The sequence below is a fragment of the Lithobates pipiens genome, unplaced genomic scaffold (genome assembly GCF_037356315.1).
Source record: "Lithobates pipiens isolate NorthernLeopardFrog02 unplaced genomic scaffold, aLitPip1_a1.2 Scaffold_8, whole genome shotgun sequence".
In the NCBI taxonomy this organism is placed as follows: domain Eukaryota; kingdom Metazoa; phylum Chordata; class Amphibia; order Anura; family Ranidae; genus Lithobates; species Lithobates pipiens.
In genome coordinates this window covers 135,101,798-135,117,578 of record NW_027507903.1, presented here as the reverse complement: position 1 = coordinate 135,117,578, position 15,781 = coordinate 135,101,798, and the positions used below count along the sequence as shown (strand labels likewise).

Below are 15,781 nucleotides of genomic sequence, written 5' to 3'. Positions count from 1 at the left end.
TTTCTCACTTTCTTGAGAGCTTCAACCTGGACAGCACACAGCTCGCTCAAGCATTCGGAGATCTTGTCCAGAGGTAGACGTGCAAGGACCAGTGCAGTGCCTGATGTGGGGGGAAAATGGGTCAGTGAAACATTAGCAGGGCTGCATAAATCCCAAGATTCAGGAAAAATGAACATTATTTGGCACTGTGTGCAAACACTAAAGGCTCAAATTTTGGGAAGGTTGCAGCTTGAATTCTACCGATTTCTTTATCTGTGTGCATTATCTCTATTTGCAGCAACGTGTTTTTGCTTATTTAAATATACAATCCTATAAGCTTCAATATCCACCCTCATAGAAGACTGACCTCTGATTTACAGGCATTGAACTAGGTATGTTTCACAACAACATTTTGCTGATGATGCCTTACACTTTCCAACAGATCTATATTCTAAAAGACTTTGCAGGTGTTTCAGTCCTGCAAGTACAGAGCGAGGATTCAAAATGCTCAAAATCACTAACCCCTCCCCCCCCCCATCTTAAAAATGTGCAAGACATTAGGCGTGCCTTTGACTTTCAATTGAAGCACACACTCATACCATTCTAGGGATTTACTCAACCAACTTTCTGGCCTGTTTGCAACCAACTACCCAACTTTGAGTTGTGGCTGTGCGAAGTCTCTTGGAGAACTGCCATCACATGCCATGGCTTGGCCACATTATGGCAAAAAGATGACACCTGAACTGCTCTACCTTCCTTTTAAAATGTTAAAGGCTCTACAGAAGCAAATTTAAAATATATCTGGGGATGTCTTAGGCCTAGAGTAACTGAAACTGACCTTCTCTGCCATTGGCCGGGGTCCTAAATCATACATTATGCCAGAACTAAAATTCTTCTGTGGAATAGGCACAGTCAAATGCTTCCGACTACACTTACATCCTTTAAACCTCATTATTTAATAATGCAGTAAGGCAATAGTAAATAAGCTTAAAATGTCCATCTCTGCCACATAACAGGAAGGCTCATTGAGGTGTCTACTACATAAGAATTTATATTTGTGCTACACATTGTCGGACATTGTTAAAAGATCTGTGTGATAAAAGTATTCTACAGATTCCATGGAATTTTAATGTAAATAATACTAAAGCGCAAACCTTTTAGAAGTCCTACAGAAGCCTCTGGTGGCAATGAGAAGGAGTCCAAAGACCGAGCGATTTCCAGAAGCCCATTAAAGTGATGTGCCATGTGGTCCCGGCAGACGCAACAAATGTTCTGAATGGCTTTGGCAGAAGGCGTAGCCAAGGTTGTCTGGCACAAGCCCTTCATTAGGTAGGACAACACAGGATCTAATGATATCAGAGACAAAGATAGAACACAATTTAGGGAGGAAAAAGAAAAAGGCGCTCCATACATATGACTGAGAATATTTGCTGACAACTGTAGATTCTCTTTCCACCACAAAAAAAAAAAAAAGGAACCAAGATGACTGCAATAAGAAAGATGGTTCACCAGTTCATTCCTTTTACTGCAGGTTTGTTATTTTGGAATACTGAAAGACTAAACAAGAAATCCCTCTAGCTTAAGCCCAGGTCCACACTATAACACACTGCGGAACGTTTTCAGGGACTAATGAGAGCCGATTCTATGCCTGAATTTGGCCCTGAAATGGAGCCAAAGACGCACGCGTTTTTTCTGCAGTGCGCTCCGCAGCCGCCCCGGAGATATGTGAACCGGCTCCATAGGGAGCCAGTCACAATCTCCTACTATGCGAATTAGATGTGGGGAAACGCACATCTAATTCGCATAAGTGTGAATGGGGGCTCACACATTGGAATTGATTTACTAAAACTGAAGAGTGCACAATTAGAAGCTGATTGACTACCATGCACAGCTGCATCAAACTTCCGCTTGTTCAATTAAGCTTTGACAGTTAGGCTCGATTCACAGCTATGCATGTTGCTTTTGATCGTTTCTGCAGTGCTTTTTACGGTGCCTGCCACGTTTTTGGACACACGTTTTTACCACGATTTGTGTATTATTTTTTTTACACTGTTTATAGCTGGTTGCTAAGGAGGGGGCCAGGAAGCTGGCCGCCATGTCCTTAACAACCAATGAGTCATCAGCTGGCTTCCTCTTCAATGTAAATGCTTTTTTTTTTTCACTTTTTTTTATTTATTTTTTTAACATTGAGCTGGAAGCCAGCTTACAACTGTTGACCCATCAGTTGTTAAGGACGTGGCGGCCAGCTTCCCGGCCCTCCTCTTAGCAACCAGCTATATACAGTGTAGGGGAAAGAGAAAAAAAAACCGCAAAATGTGGTAAAATTGTGGTAAATATGTGGTACTTGCGTTTTGGATGCAGGTCCATTGAATTCTATTACATGCAAAACGCTGCATTTTTGCAGGGAAAAAAATCCCCGACCCTTTCCAAAAATGGAGAGGCACAAAAATATATTAAAGTGAACATGTTCCATAGGAACCCATGTTAAAAAAAAATCCCTGCATTTCTGCAAAATGCATTAAAAAAAACGCATTAGCGTGAATCCAGCCCAAGTCCTGGTTCACACTGGAGCGTTTTGACATGTCAAATCAGCGGCAATTGCCGTTAATGACACCATCCTAATCAGTGTGATGCCGCACCTGCAGCGCTGTACCAATTTCAAAAAGTAGCTTCTGTACTACTTTTTGCAATTTCGGGCTGTAATTTACATACAGCTGAACTCGCACGGCTTCAATTCTGCAGCTCAGTGTGAACCTGGGCTAGGACCTGAAAGCTGACTGGTTTCTATGCAGAGCTGCACCAGATTTTGTAGATAAAGTACAGGAAATAACCAACAGTTACAGTATATAGGCTTCAAAAAGTTGCCTAGAGCACTCAGACATCAGAAGATACTGCTGTACAAATCGGGGCTTTACTCACATAGACATAGACGCATGTGGAGGGCTGTGACTGTCTGCACAGGATGCATGTGTTCCATTCATGTCAACCGGGACAAAGCAGCAGCAGCTACATGGACAGTGTTACTGCTCCCAATATGACATCTATGCGAGTGTGTGAGCATGTCCCCGAAGGCAGGCTTTGCGAGTTCAGGGTCACGCACCTGTAAACGCCTGAACCCTCGCAAATGCCAAATTGGATGCTATTGCATCCGAATAGACATGAATGGGACTGCCTGCACACCTGTATGGGCAAACGGAGCCCTTTGCTTAAAAAGTGTTATTAAACCCACAACAGTAAAATCAGTCTGTATTTGCAGCAAAGCATGCTTGTTCCACAATGCAGAGGCTTGTTTGTTAAGCCCCTGCATTGTGTAAAACGGCTGTTTGATCCTGACTACTCCTATCCCCAATCCATCTAATAGAACAGAGCCCTAGAAGGCACTCTGCACATGCTCAGTTTGGTATGTATTGCTAGAGTTTTTTGTGGGAGGGTGCATGTGATTAGCACAGGGCCCCGATCAGCACTGTCCAGACAGAGGGTCAGGTGTATTGCATCATCATAGGGCAGCGAGAGGAGAATGAAAACTCCTCCTATAATCTTTAACCAGTGCTCAGCCAGACATTAAGAGAAGTCACAAGACTGCTGATGAGAAAAGGTATTTAGGAGTTTAAATTTACTAAAATAATTGGATTTCCATGTTCTGTGTACCATGGGAGACCAGATATAGCGAATGCAGGGTCCTGGGTTTAGTAACACTAATTACACTCGTATGAACGAGGTCTTATTACAGCAAAGCTAGGAAATCCTACAAGTTTCACAGAGCTTGAATATTCTTCAGGGTACTTAACCTGTCACACATACCCAAAAGGTTGCCATGGGCTTAAAATAAAACATTTTCAAGCTACCGGACTTTCGTGTGTGTATTGCTGAAAGCAGCATACAGGACATGAGACTCCGTGGACAAAAAAAATAAAAATATAAATAATAATATATCTGCCATAAGTCCCACTTTTACAATCTGGTTTGCAGCTACTTATCCGGAAGACTTTAAGCTAAAAATAAATGAAATGCACACTGTATAGAATAAGAGTCCATTCACACGTGTGCGATTTGTCATGCGACTTTGGACATTAGTCGCATGGCGAATCGCACACCATATCAAAGTCGCACAGGAAATTGTGCGACTTTAAAGATGCGCTAATGCGAGAGCAGCCCAAGAAACAATGCTTGCATCAATGTGGTGTTATTCTACTCAAACAAAAATAAATGCCATCTAAAAACCAAAGCTTAAAGAAGAACTAAAAGCAAAACTTTTTTTTAACTTTTGGATAGACTGCAGAGGGGGATTAGAACGCTTGTTTTTATTGATCCCCTAAAGAAGTCATGTGTCTGTGACATAACGCATAGAGCGTGAGCAGAGGCATACCAGAATTGATGTAAATGGATGTAGGAGTCCTGTACTCATGGATGTTCTGCTATTTTAAAGTTCTTTAAATATGAGTGAAGCTTAAATAAATCTTTTATTTAAAACGATATCACGCTATGGGAAGCCTTTTCCAAATTTTTGCATACCCTGGGCAAGGCTAAAAACCGATACAAGAGTACTATTGGAGGAGGGTCCTACTCACCAAAGAGACCCGGAATTCAGAGGAGAACAAATAGAGAGCCCCTAGTGGAAAGAGGGGATAGGATAGGGGGGACCACCACATTGGAAAAATATTCCTATATGCCTCAAGTAGTAAATAGATGAGAATCCAGAAAGCACAACTGTGTCACAGCACCATTTTAGAGAAGACACAGAAGTTTTTAGCTCGCACTGAGGGTGACAGGATATATACAATATAAGAGACTGTTTTAACCCTTTCACGACTAAGCCTATTTTTGACATTTGGTGTTTACAAGTTAAAATCCGTATTTTTTGCTGGAAAATTACTTAGAACCCCCAAACATTATATATCATTTTTTAGCAGAGAATCTACAGAATAAATTGTTGCAATATTTTATGTCACACGGTATTTGTGCAGAGGTGTTTTAAAACGCAACTTTTTGGGAAAAGGGACACTTTCATGAATTTTAAAAAAATGAAACAGTAAAGTTAGCCCAATTTTTTTGTATAATGTGAAAGATAATGTTACGCCGAATAAATAGATACCAAACATGTCACGCTTTATAATTGCACGCACTCATGGAATGGCGACAAACTACGGTATGTAAGAAACTCCATAGGCGACGTTTTAATATATATTTTTTTTATAGTTACCAGGTTAGAGTTAGAGGAGGTCTAGTGCTAGAATTATTGCTCTCGCTCGGACGATCGCGGCAACGAGGGCGCTTAAAAAAGTATTTTAATATTAATAAATTGTTTTAAAATAAAAAATGTGATCACTTTTATTGCTTTCACAAGGAATGTAAACATTCCTTGTGACAGTAATAGGTGGTGACAGGTACGCTTTATGGAGGGATCGGGGGTCTAAAAGAACTCCAATCCCTCCTTTGCACTTCAAAGTATTCAGATCGCTGTTTTCCGAGATTCTGAATACTGTATATTTTTTTTTAAACTGGCGCCATTGGCAGCCGAGTAAACGGGAAGCGACGTCATGCCGTTGCTTCCGTGTTTACAATAAGGAGACTGGAATGAAGCCGCTTACAGCTTCATTCCAGTCTGTCCCTAGCTGCTGAAGGGGGGGGGTGTCGATTTCCCTCCTGCTCCTCCTTTATAACAGCCGAGTGGCTTTTAGCCGCATTGGTTGTTATTGCTGGAAAGCCGATTGCTGGCTCTAAAAAAAACAGTACCGGGATGATGCCTGCAGCTGCGGGCATCATCCCGGTATAACCCCCGAAAGCCGAGTACGCACATGCTCACGCTCGGTGGCAAGAGGTTTAAAACACATGAACTATGTTAGACCCATTTTGCGGCACCTTCAACTGATTTTAAGGAGCTTTGGGAGCATTGTCTATTCATGTCAATGGGCAAGGGCATTTTGGGAGCACTAATTTATAGCGCTCCAAACCTGCCCCAACTATGCTGCTTCCAGGACTTTTTCTAAAGCTCCGCAAGCACACTGCCCGAGTGTGAAAGCACACATTGCAATAAATGGGAGACAGTTTTCATGTGCTTTTCATAGGCTGTTTCTAGCGATAAAACTTCTGAAAACTGCATCAGTGTGAAAGGGGTCTTAGGCTGCATTCACACCTCAGCGTAGCTTTTTTTTTACCGGCGTTTTGTCACGCGTATTCGTGCGTTTACATACAGCGTTTTTCAGCGTTTTTTAACTTCTGCGTTTTTTTTTCAGCCAATAGGAAAAATATTCATCTCTTTTTTCATCTGCTTCCTTTTTTGCTTCTGCTTTTCATCTGTCATTTCCTTATGTAAATTATATTTTCTCCTGAGCAGATACAGTGACAAAACGCCCATAGAAACGCTCTTGTCGCTTGAATCGAGCGTTTCCATTAGTTTCTATGGGAATAAAAACGCCCAAATCAGCCCGATTCGTGCGACAAAAAAGGGTACGGAACTTGTTTGAGCTTCAGGCGTAGGGCTTCAGGCGCCTTGGAGTGGAGATGTGAACCATCTCCATTGAGAATAATGGATTTTTTTCCCCCTCCAGCGTTTTGTAGCATCAGGCTTCAAGCGACAAAACGCTCAGGTGTGAATGGGGTCTTAGTATCTGATTTTGCACAATATTTACAGGAATATTTTGCACATATTCAAGCAGCGAACCACTTGAATAGTTTATGCACTTTATTGGCTGCGGGTAAGCTATAAGGTGCCTGTAGCAGCTTGCTCTTTTTGAGTATCATTGTATTTATTAGAAGTCATAGAGCACAAAACATTGATTTTTATTGCTGCCTGTGCGCCTGTTAAAGAGATTCATCCTCTCTATTTGACCTGTTTACCATTATCAAAAGTGAATGTAAAAGAAAATCCCAAAATTTTGGGTTGTCCCCAGAAAAGTAATAAAGGGGAAATCTGCCATAGGGAATACTAGTTCTGGTTATTCCTAAGGAATTTTCTTAATGTGCAGGGATTTCCTCTCACTTCCTGTTTTGGCTATGGTACCGGAAGTGAAGAGAAAACTCCCCAAAGGGGACACAGATTGGAGGAGGAAAAAAAAAAGCCAGGGGTTACAACCCTCCCTTGCTCTAGCCAAAATGAAAAAAACAAAAGTTTTGCCTATAGTTTTACTTTAAGGTTAAGAACTTACCAAGAAATTGAGGGTTTCGGTCAATCGCCTCACTCATCTCCCCTACCAGCTCTATGCTTGTGTAGCGCACAGCAATGTGAACAGACTCGGGAAGTCGGACTACTGCATCTAGGACTTCTAGCAAAGTTGGATTGTTCTCTCTGCAAATAAAAGAATGGAGAGATTGACAATGTTCATATGCATACATGCACACCCTGAAATGCATTTACATATGTGGAAATATTTATTACAGTTACTTATATAGCGTCATCAATTTATGCAGTGCTTTACATATATATTGGATATTCAAATTAGTGATATTGTTCAGATGAAACCAAGATAGCAGTGTGGGCACAGGTAATGGCAAGGTTTGCAAACTGATTAGAAATTAAATCTGGTTCTAGCATCAGCCATTATTTTATGCAAGCTAACGTGTAAAAGTAATATTTACATTTTATTACTGCCCCCCCCCCCCCAGAACAAAGCTGTCCCTCTAACAATGCCTTCATGTGATGTTTTTCCCAGAATGACAAAGACATCTTTATTTAGACATTATCAGGGGTCAAGGTTTTCTTGGATCAGAGATGATACAGTCATATACATTCTGGTGCCTTTGAAGTTCTTGGATGTGTTCACAAATGTCTCACACATCTGTAATCTACAGGTACAGGTGGGTGTCTCATCTTGTGACTTGCTATAAAGTAATGTAGCTCAGCCATCCCTTGTTTGGAGGAGCTGTCCCTTTTTACAAAAAACTTGTCTCTTTCCTCCCCAGAATTTACAGTAATACTAAACGTTTGTTTTTTTTGTCTTTGAAATAACAAACATGTTATACTTACTTGCACCAAGTGCCACCATAGCAAGCCACTTGCTATGGAGGCATTTGTGAGTGCTAGCTCCCAAGCTGGCCCTATGTGTCCTTAAAGCCTGGTACACAGGATGAGATTATCGGACAACTACTAAATTTACGAAAATTCTCGTATGACAGAAAAAAAAAAGAAAAAAAAAAACACTTAGGAAGTGATGTAGTGCATCTGTATTGTATTTTTGGTCGAAAACTGTACTGATTAAAAGGAAAATCGTACGATCTCTGGTCACACAGAGCATAGTTCGGCCCCGCCACCTCCCCACTGGCTGTGATTGACAGTAGCAGGAGCCAATAGCTCCTGCTGCTATATCTAAGCCAATGAGAGAGCTAAGAATCTTGTCTCTCGTGCACATCGCTGGATCGGGGGGGATGGGGTTGATAAAGAGAGCTGCACGCTAAAGTTTTTTTTTTTTTACCTACATGTGCAGAATAACTGAAGGTGAAAAAACATTCTGCCTTTACAACTTTAAATATAGGTCTATACATCAGACCAAAAAAAGTGCACACTATTAAAATTGTTTACTGCACTAGTCCCTTCATCCAACATTAAATTATTGCACAAATTTTAAAAAGCATGTATAACAGAAAACTAGAGGTGAAAAAGCATGTTTACGATAACACAATAATGTTTTACATATTAATTCCTCATGGGGGCATGGTAAAGTGGTGTCCTTAGCCTACATATTTTGAGATTGTAAACATTTTAAAACGAAAATGTATATAGGGTGTACGTGTCACAGTCCATAGCACTTGGTGTGGATCCTTCCTCTGCTATGCCCGAGTCACTTCTGACAGTCTTTCAGACAACAAGCAATCCTTGGTAAGGGCCTACCACCCTCTAGCACAGAGGATGTACTGTGGAACGGCCTGTCCTCCTGCAACATCCATGATGAATTTGTCAAGTGCCTAACCAAAGAGACGTCCTCCTTCAAAGGGCATACATGTGAGATCTTTAACAGGAAACCTTAGGTGGCCATACTTTGAGTAACAAGATTCTGCAAATGTACCCACACCCAAATCGGAGCCATTCTGGAGATTTGTGCCATGACTTGTTCTATGGCATCACACAAAAGAGCAAAGCAAAAGGTAACTGCTCTAAGTATGGGCCAGGAATACAGGATTGGGTTGGTTGTTCATTGCCCAATTTGAATGAATTGTGGTTTGACAAATGTAGATTTCAAAAAATAACTGGGCTGCTGTAGGCAGGACCTTTAAATGAAGGAACGGCTTGCTGTGGGGGCACCCAAGCTGAGCCGCAGCTCCCTGTGTCCATTCAGACATGAAGCCGTGGCCTGGCCCTGCCCCCTCTCTCCTCATTGGCTCACTGACTGACAATAGCGGGAGCTGCTGTCTCAGCCAGAGGGGAGGGTGAGTCCCGGGCAACCGAGTCTCGTGCAACACCGCTGGATCTAGATGGGCTCAGGTAAGTATTAAGGGGACGGGCTCTCCTGATGCGTCCACTGCGTTACTTGGTTTTATCCATATTCTTTTAATGTCTTCTCCAATGTAAGTGACCATTTTTTTCAATAAAGGTTTTACATTTAAAACGGAATCAAAACTACGTGGCCTAATTTTTCTCCTTTTGCCATATATCATATTGAGAGGGACCGCTTATGAATTTAGATCATTATACCTTTGGTGGATACCTATTGATGTCACTACTTTAACGGATCCCAGATTGGTCTATATTGGAAGTCGTGGTTGCTGTACCTTGCCTTGGGTGTGTTGCACCAAAAGCTTGGTTGACCCATCAGGCAAACGCCTAGCTGGGTTCAACCTGTCTGGTAAGCCTCTTTCCTTACGATGATGGATTATCTATAGACAACCAGTTCTCCCAGATTCAGTGTCACATTATTCTTTGCCATATTATATGGACTATAAGCACTTTATATGCACCAACACTGTTGGTTTTCTTACATTTTTCATTATTGTTGGGCAATCTTAATTTGTTGTGTATCTGCACATTTATATACTGTATTAATTTTTATTGGAAATAATCTCATTATTTAATCTTTCATCAGTGCTTCACTATATTACTTTGTAAGTATTAAGGGGGCTGCTGCACACAGAAGGTTTTTTTACTACCTCAATGCATAGCTTGCATTAAGAAAAAACCTTTTGCCTTTACAACCACTTTAAAACTGAGAAAAGACAGCAGGTTCTACCAATTTCTGGTACTTTTGTGAAATGCTTTCCAACGAATAATTTGGCAACGACTCTCGATTGAGTTAGTCAAAAAAAAGATTTTTACCCAATAGTCAGATTTTCCATTCCATTTCTAACAGGAAAAGTCTTTTTTAGGCTTGGCGGGTGTCTTAGTACCCAAAGGGGCAAGGCGAGACAGAGGAGAATCAAGAGAAACAATGCCAAGGCTTTTGTGCACACCAGCAGTGAGCATATCAATGATGTCAAGTATACATCATAAAGCCATGACTAGGTGTATAGGAGCCTGAGGGCGAGAAATCTACTGTGGCCTCCAACACTGCCTTTGGGTCCTCTTTATTCCCCCTGAATAGGAGTCTCCTGTTGGTTTAAGAAAGGGGCAGTCCTTTCAGCCCTGAAACGTGTTACCATGCCCATCTCACATGATATTACATATGGACTCATCCAACCCCAGCCGAGGAACAACTGGCAGACTACCCAGAAGCCGGAAACCTTTGCATCACCTCACTTTGCACTCCAGATTGGTTGCCAGCACCCACGCGACAGCACCTTCCTGTAGCAGCTCTGCCTCTAGTCCAGCAGCATTCCCTTCCGATCTCTGCAATATCCTGATGGCTGCCCAGATGGCTCCACTCGGAGTTGGATGACATGCCCATTTACTTCTTCCATCATGTGAGTGAAATTTTATACTTTGTTTCTAATATTTCTATTACTATACCCCAGTCATCTCCATACTTACTGATGAGGATATGTGTACTTTATTAAACTACTTTATATTTACTGATGAGGATCTATTTTGTACACAAATACCCTGGGAACTGGACTTACAGACATCACATTTGCCCACACAAGCAAACTGCGCTTGGTAAAGTCCACAAATCTGTGTTTTTGTGTGTGCGGTATAAAAAAAAATTAAAAAAATAAAAAACACAAAATAAAAATAAAAAACAACAAAAACAAAACAAAAACAACTATATAGTTTCGAACAGAGTAGGGAATAGTTTAAATACCTGTCAGATTTTTGGCTTATGTTCCGTTGGGGAGATTTACCTCTACTTCCTGTCCTGTAAATACAACAGGAAGTGAAAGGAAATCGCTCTAAAGTATGGGAAACCCATTCTTAGACATTGGTCAACAGAAAACTTCCCTTCTATTTACAGTCATGACTATATTCACCAGGACAAACACAAAAATGAACTAACTAACTTTCTCCCAGCTGATTTAAAGAAATAGTTAAAAACAAAAAAAGCCTGACAAAGGTTCCTAAACTTCCCCCCACTATCTAAAGAATATATATATATTTTTTTAAATTGTATACCCACAGAAAAGCCAAAATGAATGTAAATAATGCAACAGCACAATACATATGCAGGTCAGAGTTTGACAAAAAAAAAAGAAAGAAAAAAGTAAAGCATTCCATTTTATAACACAGAAGTATAAACCAAGCTAAAGGAATCTTTCTTGGTACATATTTAGTATCCACTGCCAAAAGTAGGCTGAGCAGATTTTACTTAAAAGGTCTCAAAGCTATATACATTTAAAAGTTTTTTTTTTTTTTTTTCTATAAGAAGGGCAAACAACAGATGATCAAACTAGATACTTTTGAAGGGAAAAAAAAAATGTACAGTAATGCTTACGGATCTACACTTTTAGCAATGGAAGCCATTATAAACAGCACAGCCTCTGTGACTTCCCAAGGTGGATTTCCATCTTTCAGAGTGGAATACAACTGCATAGAAAAGAAAAAAAAAATATATAAATGAAAAATCAACATCATAACAATAAAGATAACCGCTGAACATTTATGTTACAAGACATTCTTTGTCTCTATACATTCTTTGTGAGCAGGGGTAGGCAACCTTTGAGAAGTGGAGATCTACCTGAACAACATGAAAGATCAAAGATCACCGGAGTTTCAGTGCCCTTTTAAAAAAAGAAGTGTAAGAAACGAAGGCGATTGTAAAGGAAAAATGATAAAAAAATAAAAATAAATAAAAAAATAAAAAAACTTACCTGCTCTGAGCAGTGGTTTTGCAGAGTAGCCCCAATTCTCCTCTTCTCTGGGCCCCTCCCTCTTGCCGAGTGCCCCCATAGCAAGCCTCTTTCTGTGTGGGCACTCGTGCATGGTCACTCCTGAGCAGACTGTGTTAATAAGACACCCAGTGTGGCTCAGCCCCGCCCCCACTCCCGCTGCCTGCGATTGACAGCAGTGGGAGCCAATAGCTCCTGCATCTCAGCCAATCACTAGGGAGAGACCCAGGAGAGCCTCGGGTCTCGTGCACATTACTGGACAGAGATCAGGCTTAGTTAAGCATTAGGGGAGGGTTGAGGGGGGAGCTGCACACTGAATGTTTTTTTTTTACCTTCAGGTGTAAAGGTAAAAAGGGTAAGAAAAAACCTTCAGCCTTTACATCCACCTTAACAAGCAAGATTTAACAAATTAGTAAAAACAAAATAAATAATAAAAAAAAATGTCACTGTAAAAATAAAAAATAAACTTAGCCTACCTTAAAAGTGGACACTCTCAGTCAGTAGGGCAGTGTCCCTCGTCAACACCACACCAGTCCTAGTGTCCCTGCTCAACACCAAAGCATAGCATCATGGCATGTGTACACCCCCAGCTGCTGCCTCTGCAGCTTTAAGTGATTGTGGTTGAGGGCCAGTAAAACTGTGGTTCAACCACAAGGTTTTACCACAGCCAATCAGTAAGCAAAAGTGTGTAAAAAAAATAAAAATAAATCCCTGATCAACCCCCCAGAGTGACACTGCATTGCTCGAGTAATGTGTTAAAAATAAAATATAAATATACACACACACTGTATATAAATATATATAAAAAAACAAAACAAAAAAAAACAGCAACTTTCACCACTTTCCCTAATCACCGCCACACCAGTCAAATTGTTCGTAATCACTTCCACATCAGTTACACCATCCCTGATTACTACACCAGTCTCAGCATCCCTGGTCAATGCCGCACTAGTCCCAGCATCCTTGGTGCAGGTCCAACTGGCTATGTTCCTGCAAGACAACAGTCCCAGCCATCCCCTGCAGAGAACTTCCACAACTTGTGGGGAAAAAAATGAAGTCTTCAAAACACTCACATGCCTCTTAGAAAATACTTTTCAAAATGTGGTAATTTTATGGGCATTTCCACTGTCCTGGTGCTCCAGGGCCTCCAAAAATGTGATTGGTAGCCAGGATTGTGAGATGCGTAATTTATGCCCCTATAAAGCCTGAAGGTGCTCCTTGGATTTAGGGCCCCTCTGTGTTGACTAGGCTGTGAAAAAGTCTCACCAATGTAATATCGTCATACTCAGGAGTAGCAGGAGGTGTTTTGGGGTGTAATTCTAAGTATGTCTATAATGTGCGTTAGACATGTATTTTTATTTTTTTTTAAGTTGTTAATAAAATATGTTTATTTCCTTTCCTGCATTTTCCACAAACTTGTGGCAAAAATTACATTTTTAAAAGACTCACTATGCAGTTCGGTAAAAGATACCTTGGAGTGTTTTCTTTCCAAAATTGGGTCATTTTTATGGGTGTTTCCAATGTCCCAGTGCCTCCAAAAACATGATAGGTAGTCAGGAAATTAGGATGCATAATTTAGGTGCTACCATGATTTTGAGCCCCTTTATGCATTCGGGCTGTGAAAGGGTCTCAAACATGTGGAATCCTTATACTCGGGACGAATAGCATAGGCATACTTAGAATTACACCCCAAAACTCACACAGAGCATGTGAGAAATACGTTATATACTCGAGTATAAGCCGAGATTTTCAGCCCTTTTTTTAGGCTGAAAGTGCCCCCCTCGGCTTATACTCGAGTCACCGCCGTCTGCCTACCTGATTATGTCATGTAGACAGACGGTGGCCAGCATGTCATAAAAACATACAGCGGCCATTCCAGTATTTAAAAGCCGCGCCTCCTCCTCGTCCGATAGGCAGAACACTCAATTTCCCAGCAGTCAGTTTTCAGCCTATCACGGACATCACCTCATCCTCATACCTCAGACGAGGATGAGGGGATGTCCGTGATAGACTGAAAACTGACTGCTGGGAAATTGAGTGTTCTACCTATCACAGACGAAGAGGAGGCGCGGCTTTTGAATACTGGAATGGCCGCCGTATGTTTTTATGACACGCTGATCGGTGGCTGCAGATGGGCACACGGAGGCATGCACAGGACACAAAGGATGAAGATTAGCACAGGTAGGCTGCAATGGACACAGTGAGGTAGGCAGATCTGCACAAGACACAGGGAGGCATACACAGGACACAGTGAGGTAGGCAGATCTACACAGGACACAGTGAAGTAGGCAGATCTGCACAGGACACAGTGAAGTAGGCAGATCTGCACAGGACACAGTGAAGTAGGCAGATCTGCACAGGACACAGGGAGGCATGCAATAAACACAGTGAGACATGCAGCTGCAGATGGGCATTGTTGACCCTCTTTGCCACTTACAGTAGCTGCTGCATTTCCCACCCCCGGCTTATACTCGTGTCAATAAGTTTTCCCAGGTTTTTGTGGTAAATTAGGGGCCTCGGCTTATATTCAGATCGACCTATACTCGAGTATATACGGTAACTTAAAATACCAACTTTGTGGGGGAAAAAAAAAAAATTGTATTTGATTTCTTAATTTTCCCAAAAATTGGAACAAATTATAACTTCAAAAAAACTCACCAAGCCCAATACCTTGGGCTATCTACTTTCAAAAATCTGAGGGGTATTTGTATTGTCGTAGCATTTTAGGGCCTCAAGAAACGATAGGCAGTCAGTACATCAGGAATGATAAATTTTCAAATATATATACATACATACATACACACACGCGTGCATACATACACCATTGCTTGTAGAATCTAGAACCTTTACACAAACTATATAACACACACACACACACACACACACACACTTGAGTTATTTTTACCAAAGAAATGTAGCAAAATACATGTTGACCAAGATTTATGAAGAAAGGTTATTTGCAAAATTTCATAACAGTAACTAAGAAAAATTCGTTTTTTTTCAAAATTTTCTGTATTTGTTAAATTTAGGGGGGGGGGGGGGGGCCAGTGGTGTTTAACCGCTTGGCGACCGCCTCACGCCAATATACGTCGGCACTAGGGCTCGTACAGGCAGAATCATGTACCTGTACGTTGCCCTTTAAGAGGCAGCCAGCGGGTGCGCGCACCCGCGTCAAGCTCCGTGAGTCGGGGTTGCAAGTCCCGCGGCCTCACGGGAAGGAAGAACGTGGAGATGCCAATGCAAACAGGCATTTCCCCATGCTGCCTAGTGACAGAGTCACCGATCTCTGCTCCCTGTGATCGGAGCAGAGATCAGTGAAACACACAGCCACGCCCCCCCAGTTAGAAACATGCCCCAGGACACACTTAACCGCTACATTGCCACCTAGTGGTTAACCCCTTCACTGCGTGTCATTTACACAGGAATCAGTCCATTTGTATAGCACTGATTGCTGTATAAATGATAATGGTCCCAAAAATGTGTAAAAAATTTCCAAAGTGTCTGCCATGTTGCAGTCACGATAAAAACCGCTGATCGCCCCCATTTAAAAAAAATAAATAAAAAAGCCATAAAACTATCCCCTATTTTCTGAAAGCTATCATTTTTGCACAAACCA

At 41.4% G+C, this 15,781-nt stretch overlaps 1 protein-coding gene across 8 annotated transcripts in view; it reads right to left on the bottom strand.

Moving 5' to 3' along the window:
• Nucleotides 1–15,781, bottom strand: part of TNPO3 (transportin 3) — a 90,834-nt gene that overhangs the window by 17,655 nt on the left and 57,398 nt on the right. For 5 of the 8 annotated variants that reach the window (XM_077469502.1, XM_077469495.1, XM_077469497.1 and 2 more), the window contains exons 10-14: nt 11,772–11,863; nt 11,145–11,198; nt 7,125–7,264; nt 1,134–1,325; nt 9–100 (exon numbers count right to left, since the gene is read on the bottom strand). In XM_077469502.1, coding sequence (XP_077325628.1) covers nt 9–100; nt 1,134–1,325; nt 7,125–7,264; nt 11,145–11,198; nt 11,772–11,863 — 570 coding nt within the window. The remainder of the gene's footprint in view (nt 1–8; nt 101–1,133; nt 1,326–7,124; nt 7,265–11,144; nt 11,199–11,771; nt 11,864–15,781) is intronic. The other 3 variants (XM_077469499.1, XM_077469500.1, XM_077469501.1) reach the window with 1 other exon arrangement.